General features: G+C 40.6%; 2 protein-coding genes across 5 annotated transcripts; both read left to right on the forward strand.

Moving 5' to 3' along the window:
• Window positions 1-891: 891 nt before the first annotated feature.
• cbx3b (chromobox homolog 3b) lies at window positions 892-4,689 on the forward strand. 2 transcript variants are annotated; one of them, XM_037785355.1, is made up of 5 exons: window positions 892-1,162; window positions 1,572-1,712; window positions 1,789-1,945; window positions 2,408-2,559; window positions 3,470-4,689. In XM_037785355.1, exons 2-5 carry the CDS (start codon window positions 1,573-1,575, stop codon window positions 3,588-3,590), a joined length of 570 nt encoding a protein of 189 aa, XP_037641283.1. In that variant the 5' UTR covers window positions 892-1,162; window position 1,572; the 3' UTR covers window positions 3,591-4,689. The 2 variants fall into 2 exon arrangements, with proteins under 2 accessions (XP_037641283.1, XP_037641284.1); XM_037785356.1 differs by having other exon boundaries at window positions 892-1,147.
• A 238-nt stretch (window positions 4,690-4,927) lies between these two features.
• On the forward strand, window positions 4,928-7,101 carry snx10b (sorting nexin 10b). 3 transcript variants are annotated; one of them, XM_037785354.1, is made up of 6 exons: window positions 4,928-5,052; window positions 5,350-5,433; window positions 5,520-5,620; window positions 5,741-5,842; window positions 6,334-6,543; window positions 6,762-7,101. In XM_037785354.1, exons 1-6 carry the CDS (start codon window positions 5,011-5,013, stop codon window positions 6,910-6,912), a joined length of 690 nt encoding a protein of 229 aa, XP_037641282.1. In that variant the 5' UTR covers window positions 4,928-5,010; the 3' UTR covers window positions 6,913-7,101. The 3 variants fall into 3 exon arrangements, with proteins under 3 accessions (XP_037641282.1, XP_037641281.1, XP_037641280.1); XM_037785353.1 differs by having other exon boundaries at window positions 4,984-5,052; window positions 5,347-5,433; XM_037785352.1 differs by lacking the exon at window positions 4,928-5,052 and having other exon boundaries at window positions 5,285-5,433.
• The last annotated feature ends 10,117 nt before the right edge of the window (window positions 7,102-17,218 follow it).

Genomic DNA, 17,218 nt, shown 5'->3' on the forward strand with positions numbered 1-17,218 from the left:
TGCACTTTAATTAAGTGTAACAATGCCTATGTATTGTCCCTGTCAAATAAACTAATAAATAAAAAAAATATATATGATGTGATGTATGATATAATATGATATGATAATTTAATTTAATATTATATTATATATCATAGCATAATATAATATAACATGACATAATATAATAGTACTACTACTACTAATAATAATAATAATACAGATTTCTGATAAGGTTCAGTTGTTGACTTTGTTTTGTTGGCCTACATGAATCTGCTTACACTCTTATGAGATTTTTTTTTCTTGTAGCCTCTAAATAAATTCATATTTGCCAGACCCAGTCCTATAATAATCCCAGTGAGACATACCAAGTGCACACAGCAGTCCCTTGCCATACCCAGTTGACGTACTTAAAAATTGTAAATATGTTGTAAATACAATATAGGCTTATTATGATATGATATGATATGATATATGATATAATTTAATTTTATATTATATTATATTATATATCAAAGCATAATATAATATATCATAGCATAACTATTACTACTACTACTAATAATAATAATAATACAGATTTCTGATAGGGTTTAGTCGTTGACTTTATTTTGTTGGCCTACATGAATCTGTTTACACTCTTATGAGATTTTTTTTTGTTTTTCTTGTAGCCTCCAAATAAATTCATATTTGCCTCCACTGACGATCAAAAAAAACCCAGTCCTATAATAATCCCAGTGAGACACACAAAGTGCACCCGGCAGTCCCTTGCCATACCCATCTGACGCCCATGGGTGGCAGGCAGCAGGTCTGTTCCGGACCACTGGACTGGACGTGGTGGGACGGACTGCTCTCTGATTGGCTGAGCGTTTTGTGCGCGTCCCCGTCGTCGTCTTCTCTCCTCCCGGTTTTCCTGGCATGACCTTTTCCCTTGGCAACCACTTCCTCCGAGCATCCAAAACGGCCATCTTTATTTTTTAAGTCATTCATGAAAAAGTTGTCTCGCTCATGTAAACACACCGAGCGAAGCGACACGTTTTTTTGCGCTCCAGACGCAACAGCATCGACGGCGCTCTGCTGCTGCATGTTGTTGTAGTTTCCTCCAGAGACGCGCTCCAGACTGAGCCGAGCAGCACCGCAGAGCAGCAGGCTGGTCCGCAGAGAATAAGTAAACACCGAAAGCGTACGTGCATATGGTTCAGTTACTGTAGCTTCTTATTGTGCATCACTCGGGGTTTCCACACGTGTTTCCTTGCTGCTGTTTGCGCAATATCCTCTCAGCTAAACTGCCAGAATGAGCTGCACACGTGTGTTTAACGTGTTGCATTTTGGGGCTGTAGGAGTTTGTATGTTTTGCGAAAGAAACAGCAGGTGGAGCGCTGGAATAAGTGTCTGGATCATTGTCTGAAGGGCACAGCTGAGTGTACTCACCACCACTGCCATGTTGTCCTGCAAAATGTCCCTGCAACAACAGAGATGACAGACGGAAGTGCTTATTTACCCACATGCTTGTGGAGTTTTAACCAAAAACACTTTTATGTTTTGTTTTCAAAATACTCCTTAATACTCATTAATTTCCTCATTCATGGCAGGATGAGAAAGAAGCAGACTGCCAAACAGAGGAAGACTGAGGAGACTCCATTTGTGCAGGAGTTTGTTGTAGAGAAAATAATTCGCCGCAGAGTCTTTGACGGAAGAGTGGAGTACTTCCTGAAGTGGAAAGGTTTCACTGAGTGAGTGCCATGTTTTTACCACTTTTGTTTTGTTTTATTTATGATATTAAAGTGTATATCCTCTCCTCCTTAACAGTGCAGAAAACACCTGGGAACCTGAGGACAATCTGGACTGCCCTGAACTCATTGAGGAGTTCCTGAGAAACACCCATTTCTATGAGGGGAATGAGGAAGAGCTGATGGACCAACACTTCATTCCGAAAGAAGAAATGACAGAGCAGGAGACGGAAATTGTGAGTGTGAGAAATTCATACAGTGGAGTAAAATATCTGTACATGTTATGTTGTTTCCACGTTATTCACAGAACTTCCGTAACCTAAATCTGTAAAAAGGAAAAACAACATATTATTAGAGTGCTTTTTATGTAGGGCATTGCATTCATAAAATTCAGGGAGCTTTTTTTCTCTTAAAACAAAAAGAAACTGGAGTTGAGAAAAAAAACATCTGACCATGTTGGCAGATTTTGTTGCTACTTTTTTGGAGAGTTTTAAGGCTGAATATGAAACTAAATGGTGTGTGAAGGTGGCTAGTTTTGCAATGCCCCTGATAGTGAAAGTAATAAAATTCCCTTTTTTTCGAAATAGTCATGTACAGTAAAAATCGAAAAGCAGAAGTCCCATCCAGGCTGTCTTCTACTATGGGTGTTGTCTTTGTGGTTTCTTCTAACTGCTTCACCTTTGTCCTTGTCTTCGCAGTCATGCATGCAGCAGGCACAAACTGTGCAGAGCAACAGCGAGCCGAGTGACGAGCAGTCAGACACCCCCACTAACCTCAGCACTTACCTCGAGCCTGAATGCATCATCGGCTCCACAGACAGACAGGGAGAGCTCATGTTCCTCGTCAAATGGTAACTCCACCACTTCCTCTTCTCTGTGTCCTTGAACGGATGCCAGGGGTTGGGTACATGTTTGTGCGATGGTAAAAGTCACGTTTAAAGCTTCAATCTACAGAACGGATGATGGAGCATCTAGTGTTTAGGTTTACGAGGGTGTTTCATCTCGCTCACGTTGTGTAATGTGAATATATCATTAACTAAGGAGACAGTTAGACAACACTGGCAGTGACCACCTGACAAAACATTCCTCAGATTAGCTACTGATTATGGAGAGCATGCATATGTCTGAGGAAATATGCATCGGCGTGCTTCTTCTAACTGATAAAGAAGCAGCACGTTCCCTCCAACGCAGCCTTTTTTATTTTTATTTTTATTACTTGGGGCTAATTTGTTGTCTGAATTCCTGCTAATGAAAATGTGTTTTTAGTTGCATTATGGGAAGTGGAGGATCTAATGTTGTGGAGCTTGGTCCATATAAGTCAAGGCAATTTACTTGTTTTAGCACCTTTCAAACACAGAGGTAATTCAAAGTGCTTTACATAAGGCAAAGAAATGCAGTAGAAAAATGTTTAAAAAACAATAAAATAAGGGGAAAAAAACAATTAAAATAGAGTAAAATAAGATAAAATATAATATAAATGGACAAAAACATCAATCGGAAACAATGAAATATCTGTAAGTCCCATAACTTTACTGAAATGCTATACTAATAGCTGTATTACCCCTTTAAGTGTGATTGGATATTTCAAAACTACACTCAGACTTTAAAAAAAAAAAAAAAAATGATGTGATTTGGTCCCCTTAACCTTTCCTCCTTCACAATAACCATTTAAAAACTGGCAGGAGTGTGTGCTGCTGCTGAAATATTAAAAGAAGGAGGCCGGCATCTTAATGGTCTCCTCCCGTGTGTGTTTCCCCACAGGAAGAACTCCGACGACGTGGCCCTGCTGCCGGCCCGCGAAGCCAGCGCCAGGTGTCCCCAGGTGGTCATCGACTTCTACGAGCAGAAGCTGACCTGGCACTGCGGAGACGAGGAGCAGTGAAGTGTGTGCGCGTGGGTTGTGTACATACAGAGGCGGACTGATAAAAACAGCTGTGCTCTCACCTGAAGCTTAGTTTAACCTCCATCGAGTGTCCTCCTTCAGCTCTGACATTAGAGGCACACTGTGTGAAATTACGCCGCAGGTAGAGTTTCAGATTCTGGCAGGTGTGAGATCCTCAGCGGGGAGGGATTCTTTAGTGTTCTTTCAGTCCCAGCGGTGCTTAACGAGGTCTCCGTGCCTTTGTGGAGACTGCGATGGAGACTAAAACTAACCTTTTGTGTAGAGCGGCTGATTTGAGGTCAGACTTAACTTGTAGCAGCTTTGGTCTTGCGTAAGCAGACACAATCACTGTGGACATGTGATTTGTTTTTGTTGTAGTAATCTAGTATTTCTAGTCTTGTTTAGCTACATCTTGGTTGTTTAGTGTATCTTTTATAGCAGCATTATGTAGGCAGAGTGAACTAACTGCTGTCCAATCCGTACCTCCAGTCCATGTGGCTTTTTAGTTAGAGCTGAAGATTGTAGACCTGTTGTTCAAACGTTTGTTGTTTCACTTGTATTGTGTGAGGTGTCTATAGCCACAACTCTTACTGTGTGTCTCTGTATGACTCATGTTTTATGTCAAGTATTTAAAAAAAAGTCGGCCACCAGAAATTTCCCAATCAGCTGGTAAGTACCAATATTCCCGTCTCTTCTGAATTGAATAATAACAAGAATATTATTGAGAGTTTTTTTTTGGTGCGTACACAAAGTCCTGGCAGAATGAATCAAAAGGTCATAATATTTCTAAAGTAAATCTATTGAGATTAACACAATAGTATTTGTGCACCTGTGATGTCTAATACGATTGTTAAATGTAGCACTTTAGATACGAGACTGTCCAATATTGCAGGGCATTGTCTTCCAGTATTTGTACAGGTCTGTGTACATGACACCTGTATCCTGAAGGCACCGTCCTGACTCGACATATCTCCCAAGACTGTTAATGGGACACTCAGCTGAACCTTAAACCTCCTAAAACAAACCTGCTACTGAATTACTGTAACTGTTGACCATGGATCTGTGAAGTCTCTGTGAATAAAGGAAACCTTTTTGTGAAGCTTTTCTCTTTCTCTTTTTGTCACTAGTTTAAATCATGTTGTAGGAACATCAATTCAAACAATTGATCAGTTTAAAAACAGTAGCTAGACATGGGAGGTGTCTGTCTGACAGTCAATAAGCAATAAACATGATAAGTAGTAGTTTGACATAGTCATGTTGGCACAGTAGCTTTTGTTGATGGGACTTGACAGTTATTGAGGAAGAGCTTATCTGTTAAAGTCTTGTGACTTTATTTTGAAAACCTTTGCTCCTGCACAGTACAAGTTGGAAATAAAAGGGACTGGTTCAATGCTAAGCACAGCATTATCTGGATGACTACATGACTGACAAGAACATTTGGATTATGAGAGAAGAAACTGGGGTAGGTCTGAAATTATACTGTAATTCTGATGAGATTTTTTTTAAAGTTTCATAGTTATTAAAAGAAAAAAATTGACCTTTTAAAATGATGAGTTCAGAAGCTTTAAATTCCGGTACAGCCTTAAAAAACAACCTGTTTTTTTGTCCTTAGCAATAAAGGACATTTGGTGGGATTTTCCTATTCTGATTCTTGGTTATTGCACTTCCTCTATCTATCTGCTAATAAAAAACACTTCCCCTTTTTATAATGCATTCAGTTCAGTGCTTCAGTATCTGTCGTGCCTTCTCCATGCAGCAGGTGATCAGTGTCTGGGTGCGGGACCCGCGGATACGAAAGAACGACTTCTGGCATGCCTACATAGACTATGACATTTCTTTACATGTAAGTAAAAGGAAATTGTTTAAACATTAACAGTCAAATGGTGGAGCTCACTGTAACATGTGTGTCACACTTGTGTCCTGTTTTAGACCGACAGCGTGTGCTTCACCAAGAAGAACTCCAGTGTGAGAAGGAGGTATAGTGAGTTTGTATGGCTCAGGCAGAAGCTACAAGCAAATTCACAGCTGATGTAAGTGTATTTAACTGTATTTTGACCTGGCAATTTGAGCAAAAGCAGAACACATACTTTCAGTTTAAATCTGCACTGTGGTTCCTGTCATTTTATAGGGTGCATTTGTGTCTTTTGCAGGTTACAGCTACCAGAGCTGCCTCCAAAGAACCCCTTCTTTAGCCTCAACAATGCCCAACAGATCACTGAGCGGATGAAAGGGCTCCAGAAGTTTTTGGAACAGTAAGAATGATCTCACAGATCAATGCACATGTGAACTTTGACATATGCTGCAGCACAAACATAACAAAACTGGTGAATCACCAGTTTCCAGGAACACCGTGGCACATGACTGCTGTTCTCACAGCAACAAGCAATACTGTACACAACAATCTAGAGCTGCAACGATTAATCCATTAATCGTCAACTATTAAACCGATTAATCAATAATCATTTGTTTTAAGAAAAAAAGTCAAAATTCTTAATTAATACTTTTTAATACTATTAATTTAATTTTTAAATGTGAATATTTTCTGGTTTCTTTACTCCTCTATGACAGTAAACTGAATATCTGTAAGTTTTGGATTAAACGAGGACATCATTTCAGGCTTTGGGAAACACTGATCAACATTTTCTGACATTTTTATAGACCAAGTAACTGAGAAAATAAGTTTAGGTGACATTGAAAAGCAGCCCTACAACAGTCTGATTTGTTTATTGTCCTTATTCTCCAGGATCCTGCAGAGTCCTATGCTGTTGTCCGACAGCTGCCTGCATCTCTTCCTGCAGTCACAGCTCAGTCCGTCCAAGATGGAGGCCTGTGCTGCTGGAAGGACACACTACTCTGTGGCCCAGGCGGTCCAGCGCTGTGGCCGGAGGCGATTCCACTCTGCAGAGGATCTACAGAAGGACCTCAGCATGTCCTTTGATTCTGACTTAGACAGGTATTGTAATATCACACTTTGAAGTCTTTCTCCACTCCAAAACATTTTGTAGAGCTAAAATTACCTTTAAGGACAGAGATCCTTTTTGTAATAGCTTTGTCAGCAGTAAAGCAAAATATGCTTTTACTCACTGATGTATTTTCCAGGATATATAATATGAGAACTCCTTCTGCTTCATTCCCCCAAATTATAACATTTGATTCATTTTCCATCCCCAGTCCTTGTGTGTGTCATTCCAGCTCAGAGTGTAGAGATCCAGAGCTTCAGATTAAAGATTTGGCAATAAACAAATCCGAGAGTACAGCTTCACTTGACCTTATGGGAACCAGCCAGGAGGAAACCCTCAGCTGCTCATATGGTTCTACATGAAAACATCATCATTATATCATCGGCCCAAATGTTTGGACCTGTGAAGAAGAAATGTGCCTGTTACACTGTCATACTGCACTTTTGGCTACGTGGTTGCTCCTTATTATTTCACATTTAAAGTCATAGTCTATTATGTTCTCATTTAAACATGTACAGTAAATAGTAATAAAAATGTATATCCATAAAGTGTTTTTTTTACCAGTTTGTTCTGTCTGCACAGCTCTAAAGTTGTAGCAACATTTTGCCTGAAGATGGCAGTGTTGTTGCACCAATCTGTTTGTATAATCACTTATCCCCATGAACATATGCTGTAACTGTCCATAAACAAGCCTAACAGAAGCATCACTAGTTATGGTCATTCACAAGGTGTATTTTTGCCAGATATGTGCAGATAACAATGCGATATCTTAAGCAGTGACAGCCTGATGTCTCTCTCTGTGGCTGAACTCCCCCTCCTAATAAAGTGTAAGGTGTGGGGAGCTTGTCATACTGCAGTTCTTATAGCAGTATGACGTATAATAGGGTCTCTGCAGAGTTTTCAGACAGCCCCTCTGTCAGGTGTGTGGCTGGTAGGAGGTCCTGCTGGATCCCAGTGGACACGCTCCTGTCTGAGAGGGCCAGCAGGTAGACAGGCTACATTGCTCCCTGCTGAACAAAATGCCAGCTGCACTGACAGGACACCTTTTCTACCTGTCTCTCTCTCTATGGCTTTTGTGTTTGTGTGAGCCGGTTCACTACAGTCACATATCTCTGTGTGCTCCCAAAGTGAGCAGCACCATGCTTATGCAGAGGTAATGACCACTAAACAGAGTGACGGCAGGCTGACATATCTGCACAGTTAATTAGATTAGCTTTGTCTCTCTGCAGCGGTTGTGATGTTCATTATAAATTCAGAGCAGACAATAGGCTCGTGTTGCAGAGAACAGAGAGGTGACAGCACCTCAGACCTGCTCTGAGCAGTTTGGACAGTAGGAAAGCCCACTAACTCAAATTGGGGGTGGGACGTCTTCCCCCGGAAGATGTGTGGGTGTATGTGTGTGTGTTCATGCGTATCCACATATGCTAATGCAGTATACGCATGTATCTTCTTTGTCAGTGCTTAACTGTGTGGGGCAGCATCAGCCTGCAGCTTAAAAACACACTGAGGCTGTCAGTGCTGCAGATGTTTGCTTTAGCTGGATATTCAAAAGACGTTTATGCCTCTAACATATCCAGAAAACACACCTGAAGTGTTGAAGTAATAAGCATTAGTAGGCATTTTTTATGCAAATGTGTGCACATGGAAAGCCATACGTGTATTACCACTCAGTCTAACAAAACAATTTCTATCATTGATGTGTTTTCATTAATAATTTTTGGGTTATTGTGCACATTTTACTAGTGTTCCTGCATAAAACACTCTCAGATGATTATCTGTCTTGTCATCAAAGAAGCAACTCAAAATGTTTCACATGGCAATTTTGGAAGAGTTCAAATCTACAATTAAAAACATACAAGGTGGGTTCTTTATGAGCCAACTACACTGTTTTTAGATATGTTTAAATTTGACTATTTTTAGGCCAATAAATTAATTAATTAATTAATAAATGAATGAATAAATGAATACATAAATAAATAAATAAATAAAGCCTTTCACCTCCAGAATTGTATTCCCCATGGTGTTGAGAAGGCTTTGAAGCATCCTTTAGACTTTCATGTTGGAATTACATTTTACAGAAAGTATGAAAGAAGAGTTAACTGAATAAATAAAATATACAAATTCCAAGAATTAAACATTTTAGAAATCTTAATTTTGGTTTCTGGTCAACATTTTCTGAGAGTGGTGTGTTGGGGAGACTCCAGACCTCAGTATTATTTCTAATAATCCTGTAAATTAATAGATTACAACCCTGCAGCTAATGTAAGAGGTTGTTAAACATGCTAAAAATGCATAGTATGTCACATTACTTTCAGGAAGTGATTTTGCTGCATTGGTTTTGGGTAGCTATAAAGATAATGTCTGTGTCTGTTGTCCCTGTTTAGTAGCTAAATCACACATGCATGTGGTGGAAGGAGTAGAATATTGTATGCAAGTAAAAGTAAAAGTAGGCTACTTTTGTAAAAATAGGCTACTTAAGTAAAAGTTAAGAAGTAGGTCAGATAAAATGTAGCCTACTTTGAATAGGCTAAACGTTACAGATTATTACTTACGTCTGATCATCAATTATAAATATACAACTGCCTTCCTCGGTGTAGCCTCACGAGAATTAACCAGAAAAGAGACAAAACTCAGACAATTAAACAAAGCTGATCGACAATATATAAAATGAGCTATGGACACAACTGAACCTGAAACTTCTTTTAGAATCAACAGTAGAATAAAACTTCACTAAAGGAGACAATAGTATAAACTATATAAACTCCACATGTGGCTGCAATCACACACATATAACCTACAGCAAAGGAGAGACTGCACAGTTTTTACACACCATGTAGTCCACACAAACACATACACGTAACCAAGTTACCAACTAAGTGGTTGTTGACATTCTCATCTGTAGAGTTCAGTAGTATGTTGTTGTACTCACCTGTCTGAACGGCATCCTGCAAGTTGTGAGCACCGTGAAGTCCTCCACAGTCTCCTCCAGGTTCTCTATTCGTTCATTCTCAAAGCAGAATATAACCAGTCCACACGGCCTCTCTGTCCCAGTATGACCAGTCCACTCTCTGGTCCCACTGCGCCCCTGAAATCAAAAGGATTTGATCTGAAGGAGGCTCTACCGTCACATCAGCGATTAACAGTCTCAAACAGCAGAAAGTCCTCATACACCTCACTGAAGATAAAAGCTCCTCAGTGAACGCAGAAGTCACCACGAGCATGTTAGCATTTAGCATGTTAGCCAGACCCAGCGTGCCTGTCTCTGCTGTAGCCTATAGGTCACGAACGTCGTGGGTGTGTCACTTAGCTCGCTCGGTAATCAGTCATTACTTAAGATAGAGATGCAACATTTTTTTGAACTATGTCGAGGTAGAATAATGCTAATTATAACTACACCCCATATGTGATCCTTAATTTGATTGCTTTTGAAGTGGCCCCGGCCCGTGAACTTGGCCCGTGAACGCAAACATTTTTACGTATCATTTCCGGTGTGTCACCACTCTGGATGTGGAGCTCTGCCCTCATGCGGCTGCAGAATCACCTGAAGCTTCTTCTCTGATGCAGCTGCCACATTTATCTCCTTCCCTCTGTTCCATTTAGGACCTTTTCATGTGACTTTTGTTTTTACTCTGTAATGGATGTGACTTGAAATGTAAGGAAGTAGGCTTAGGCCTACAATACCTGTGATAAATAGTAACTAAAATTAAAATTACAGATTTTTTTTTTAAATACTCAAAAAGTACTCTAGCCTACAAGTAAGATCCACAAAAAACTACTTTGTTACAGTAACGAGAGTAAATGAAGTTTCCCCACATGGCTTAGCACATGCTGCTAACGTCTCTGTAACAGAAAAGCTTTGTTTGCTGTCCGTGGATTGAAACGTTTACATTGCTGTTTTTAGTCCGACCTGTCCGGGAATAGCCTATTGACTCCTCTTTTAACGGTCTGTGACTCTGGTCCACTGGCTGTTAACCTTGAGCCACTGTAGCCTTGCCTGTCAGTGCAGCTCTGCTGCCATGACAACACTGACACATTTAAACCCATCAGATCGATTGGCTAACAGCTCCCTGCTCCATGTTGCGTGACCCCGGAGAGGTCAAATGGCATGAAAACATAGGGAACGAGTAAAATCACTCTTTTAGCTTAGGGCTTTTAGCTGAACACAACCACAATTATTCAGAAAAGTACAAGATGAAAATCACGTTTTAATTATTTCCACACATGCTTTAGCTCAGTTTAATCTAATTAGTATGCTTATTGTTTGACACATAAAACAGAAGAAGATAAGATGAAGGAAAACGGCCCCTCTGGGAGGTGCCCATCTGCCTCTGACCAAGTCAGCATGTCTTTCTGCAGCGACAGCTCAAATAAACCCCACCTCATGTCTGTGATCTCATGCTTGACTTACTATTCCCTCTGTTGTGTAATTAAAACAGAAACACAAAAAGCAAAAAAATCTTTCTCCAACAATTTTATGTGTTGGGAAGAACCAAATTGTCAAACTCGAATGCAACAATATGAAATCCCAATCAGGGTTCGTTTACTGAGCAGACTGCACAGAGCCAAAAACAAATGGAAGTATTGAGGGAGATATGCTCCAGTGGAGGCAAATTACAGATAAATCAGAGGCTGCTCATGCATTTTAAGTGCCACATTATACAGAATCCATTAGTAGCAATAGGAGTTCAGCACCACTTGAGATATTAAATCTCTTTGCCTGCAACTCAGTGGAACCAGGATGAGTCAATATCAGAGAAGGCCAGCTGCCTGCACTGCCAATAGATAGGGGGATGAGACCTAAAGGAATGATGCCAGAGTTATGCACCAACAACAGTCACAGGCTGGAGATACCGATGCGTAGCTTGTTATACAGCGAGACAATCCCATTCACAAGGGGCAAGAGAAGGAGCAAGGTAACTGATCTTGAAGTCTGGGGTTAATTGAATTGTTAATAACATACGTCTCGCTCTGAACATTTTTCAAGGTCTCACACATTTCATGCCAAAACTGAGCACTGATTTACTGAGGGATACAAAAATCCCACAACCTGACATCCAAAAAAAGGATTTTGTCCTTGCAGCTTTGTGTCTTTGTGTGCTCAAAAGCCAACCCTTTATCCTAACACCTGCCTCAATCTGGTGGAAAAATACTTTTTCTCAAGGCAGAAACATTTTTCTCCGTCGCTCAATTGTCACAGATGGAAATGAGCTGACTTAAGAGCTATCCATCATTCATCAAACCCAACAGCCTCGCTGCCTTTCCTCGGTTCTGCACGGTTTACCGTATACCTGCTATTCCCCCTCCACATGCTGTCGCCTTTTGGTGCGTCGATGTAGCAATTATACTGGGAACGGGCGAGATCACTGTACCGAGGCGAGCAACAGCTCCTCGTCTCCTGGAATCAGGGGCTGATCAGCATGAAACCAGGCTCCTCTGCCTCGAACACATGATTGGCCTGGGGGGGAACAGGGAAATTGAGATCACTGCTTCATAATTTCCTGAAATAATATGGTTTGTAATATCAGACATGTTTCCTTTGGAGCGTGCAAACAGATGGAGAAGGAAGGGCCTTCAGTTAAGATCATATTTCTGCATATATATATTCACTTTAATCCAGGCTAAAACACATCATCATATTGATACTGTACAAACAGGATCCCTAAGGTTACTAATGAGCTCATACAAGAGTGTAAGAACTCATAAAATGTGAGCATTGTAGGAAACCTTTAGTGTCTATTAGGGCTGTCAAAGTTAACACCATAATAATGTGCTAATGTGCTTCGTTTTAACACCACTAATTTCTTTAACGCATTAATGCAATATATCTTTCAGAGGTTGTAGGGCTGAGTGAAGATACTGAGGAATCTAACTATAGGAATCCATTGGTACCAACCATGTCATAGTAGCTTGTCGCAAAGGAGGTTAAATAAACCTCTGAACTTGTGCTAAATTTTGGCAAGGAAAAACTGTCATGGCCATTTTCAAAGGGGTCCCTTGACCTCTGACCTCAAGATATGTGAATGTAAATGGGTTCTATGGGTACCTACGAGTCTCCCCTTTATAGACATGCCCACTTTATGATAATCACATGCAGTTTGGGGCAAGTCATAGTCAAGTCAGCACACTGACACACTGACAGCTGTTGTTGCCTGTTGGGCTGCAGTTTGCCATGTTATGATTTGGCATATTTTTATGTTAAATGCAGTACCTGTGAGGGTTTCTGGACATTATTTGTCATTGTTTTGTGTTGTTGATTGGTATCCAATAATAAATATATACATACATTTGCATAAAGCAGCATAGTTTTCCACTCCCATGTTGATAAGAGTATTTAATACTTGATAAATCTCCCTCTAAGGTACATTTTGAACAGATAAAAAATGAATGGCGATTACATATTTTAATCGATTGACAGCCCTTGTGTCTATATGATGCCTTTTGCTCATCCCTGTATGAATTTGTGTCTTGGCACATGGGAACAGCCCCTCTGTGTGAATAACAAACCCTCCAGACTAACGTCTTGTTAGAGACGGGTAGTCAGGTGGAGGAGGAGCTCTTTGGTCAGACCCAGTCCAGTGAATGCAGAGACGCTCGGTGGTGGTAGTGAAAGGACAATGGAGGGTGGAGAAACAAGGGGGAAAAAATGGAGGGGTAGAGGGCACCGTCTCTGGAGGCCTCTGTGCTTCGCTGCCAGTGTGTGTAAATCAGCAGGCAGCTCACGGCTGCAATGAGGTAGAAAATAAAAAAAACATAAAAATGTCCAAGTGAAATAAGAGGCAAGAAGAAATCTTTTATGATGAGTCTAAATTCTCCTTACTCTGCAGTAGATCCACTGGCCGGCTCAGCTTGTCTTCTCCAGACACCGTCCATCATCCCAGTGTCTGCATAAAGCCACAAATTACTCAAATTACCCCACCTGCTATTCATGTAATACATATGTAATGAGTATCCTAAATTCACATGATTAGCATTCATGGTATGTTAATAGGGCTCATGTCAAATTCATTAATATGCACGTGAAATTATGTGGACTGCCAAACCAGCATGTCTCAAGTTCTGCACATTAAGTCCAGAAGAAGTTTAACAACATGTTTAAATTTGTGGTTTGAACATTTTACATCATTTGAGCACTGAAGTTCATTCTTGACCTTTGGGAACAGTATATATAATATAACTAAAACAATCTAAACTCAAAGGTCTTCTTACTAGCTTTTGGAGCTTTCAAACCGCATGGTCTTCAGCACATAGGGCTGGTTTATACTGTAGGTGCCATGCGTAGTGTGAGTTCCCTAGGCACTAGTTGAAAGCTCACTCATAGTGAGTGGATCTTTGATCTTAATATTCTGGTTACATATAGGCTACATCATCATATTTATGATTTTTATCAAATTTAGCCCAATTTCTTTACATTGTCTCACCCTTCAGCCATTAAAGGAGTACTTCACCAACAAAATGACAATTTGTATATCAATTACTCACCCTGTGTTACCTTGAATTCTTGTTTTTCTCGCATGCCTCCACGGTGAACGGTGAACCAAGAAAATGAGGCCACGTTTAAAAACAGCAAAACTACTGTATATCAAAAAATCCATTTACAAACTGGCACACAACTCGTGCAGTATAATCCAAGTCACACATGCATCTTCACTAAAACCTTAGCCTTCTATTTAAAACACTTCCACACAAGCAAGCTCACACTTGCAGGTGCGCTACTTGTCCAGACAAGTCCAAAGTGTCCGAAGGGAAACATTCATGACAATATCTGCCGCAGACAAATTGCACTGACAAAAAGGATCAGTTGGAACTAACCAACAGGCAAATTAAATACAGTATATAATACAAAGTTGACAAATACTACTACTTGGCTTTCAACCACTAGAGCAGTGATGATTTGGACTAAGTTCAAATCTTTTGTTATGATGTGCAGTAGCCAGGATTTTAGAAATACTGATTCACCAGTGCAACAAGTGCCTTTAGCCCCCTAAGACTGCCTCCAGAAAGTGTTAGATTTTTTCCCCCCACACATTTCATAAATTAATTTAAGTGTTTGAATATATATTCTGCGATTTCTATCTCCCTAGTCCCTACACAATTGTCTGAATATGAAATCCCTTCATTTTGGATTTGTGTTTTTGGCCTAAAACAGTCCAATTTTACAATTTGGCGACTTTAAAACTCATCATGTGGGATTTCAGTGTAATTGTAGCAATTAAACTCCTCTTTTTTTTTTAAATAAGCCCAAAACTCCCTAAATAATACTGAGAACGTCACCGTGGTGTCCTCAAAAGTAACCCTGATTATGTTATGTTATTCTGTCACACTGTACTGAAGTATAGCTCCTGTTGTACCCTGTCCTGGGCACTAAATTAGCTCAGGTTAGCCTGGCAGGACCTTTGCACAGATACACACCTAAGCTGACATTAAGTGGGAGTGATGGCAGCATTCTGCTATCAAGTAACTCAGTTAACTCAGCAAGCTCCTGTAACTCAACCCTCATACCTTTACTTCCTCTGCAGGGGGTTGTCTTACCGAAAAGCTGCTATATTAAGAGCCGACATTGAGATGGGACCTCAACCCGAATGTGGGGTTCAACCATCTAACCCTGCGGGGGGTGAAAGAGAAGCAGTGATCAGTTTGCACAGGATTGGCAGGCAGTCAGCAGCAGTGAGGCGTAAAGAGGTACAGTGTGGAGAGGGCTGTAATTACAGTTAGAGCATCTCTCGCATCTCTGAACTCCCCTGATTACAAACTATCCTCCCAGACCATCCAGGGTCATTACTCACCTCACTAACTAGTAGAGTAAATCAGTGGCGGAGCGCTGACCTGATATTAGAGCCACAGCCAGCGAGTAAACACGGCCAGAGTACGGAGGTTGGAGCCTTGTAAATAATCTGAGGAGCAGGAGCGATGGCGTGGGAGATGTTTATAGCAGGTGGACAAACACCTGTCACTTTGATAAGCCTGATTTATCCTGAACGACATGTCAGCACATAGCTCTACCCGGCTCGAGACAGCCCGGACCCCCAACCCGACACCCTGGGACATGAGACCTGCTTGTAGCAGTGATGCTTGAGTAAGTGAGAGAGATGACAAGCAGCAACAGCTTCATCAGCATAAAGTATCAGCTGTGACATGGTGATGTTCGAGGTAGCATCCTCTTGTGGGATGATGGTGATGTTTTCAAGGCCAGAAACTGGACTTGTGTCTCCCATCCAGGTCCTGAGACATAAAGGTCTTCCCTTGACATCACTGTCTGCAGAAGGCAATTAACAAGAAGGAAGACACTGCTAACATGTGAGAGAGGTGGGTGTGGCGCTTGTAATAAATGACCTGTCTAGAGCCATATTTACTGGCCTGCCACTAACCCTGATATCCGGCTCATAATATTACACATTATATATTGAAAAATCACTGAAAGGCATGAAAATCGAAGCCTCGGATTCCAGAAATATGAATTTTCAGAGCGGCCTGTCATGATGTTCGCTAGCTTTCACTTTAAATACGCCACGTCTTCTTCTCACAATGTCATAAGCCAGCTGAGGAAACCTTAATTTGTCAGCTGCCATGAGTTATGCTAACAGAAACTGACCTCAATTAAGAGTGACTTGCATTTAAAAAGTGTCTATTTCAGATTTTAAGATTTAGACCAGGAGGGGGGGGAGGCTTTAATGGAATGCTGACAGAGGGCAAGTTGGAGAGGTAATACATTTCCTGCAAAATGCCAGTGGATACCACATAAATAAGGCAGTGTTATTCCTGACAGAAACTCCACCATGAAGCTGCGGTGTGATCTACGGCCGAATGACCCGGTTAAAGAGCAGCAAAAACAGCTGACAGCTTGATCAAGATTACCTCTCTCTAAAGTGGTATAGATCAAGTCTTTAGCCTTCTCACCAACCCCAGGGGTGATGGTACATGATAATACTCAACAAAGATGAGCAGCTATCACTGTGAGCAGGGTACCAATATTGAGTTATTTACCCAGAAGGCATTAACAGAGGTAGGAAGTATAAATTATAGTTGTGGCTGTGTAAGAATGAACACACAGGAGCACTAAATTGTCAGCACAAAATGACTATGAATGTATTCTGTCCTGGATGGAAATGTGTTTTATATTTCCATCATCTTTCTCAGCAAATCTAACTTTATTTATTATTACTCAGCAGCTCAATCTATATATATTTGACCGGTAAAAGTGTATCTTTATGGTTGCGTGTATTAATTAGTGATATTCTGGTATCATTAGTGTAATTTAGTGCTCTCTAGATTAATGGCACGGTGGCATTTATCTATGAAACATTATATCTTGATGTTAAATTGCAATAAAAGAACCTGTATATTCTGCAGATATGGCTGTCCAAATCTAACGGAGGGGGATGGGGGGTGTAGTTGACATCCATTAAGGAAATCCTTTATTGGCACATAAAAATGAGAGGCAATATTTAGCCTTACTTGCCTTTGGCAACCTAACCCATAGCCTAACATTAAAAAGGAGGACTCTTGGGGGAGAAATATCAAGCTATGTCAGCAGGAAAGAAATATTTGTGTTCAACATCAGCACCAAAACATGTTTTAAGTGTTACATAATCTGCCTAAATGATGGAATAACACACTCAGCCATTGTCTCCACTCACCGAACATCACATTGTTCCACTACATCCCTTTCCT

The sequence above is a fragment of the Sebastes umbrosus genome, chromosome 11 (assembly GCF_015220745.1).
Source record: "Sebastes umbrosus isolate fSebUmb1 chromosome 11, fSebUmb1.pri, whole genome shotgun sequence".
In the NCBI taxonomy this organism is placed as follows: Eukaryota; Metazoa; Chordata; class Actinopteri; order Perciformes; family Sebastidae; genus Sebastes; species Sebastes umbrosus.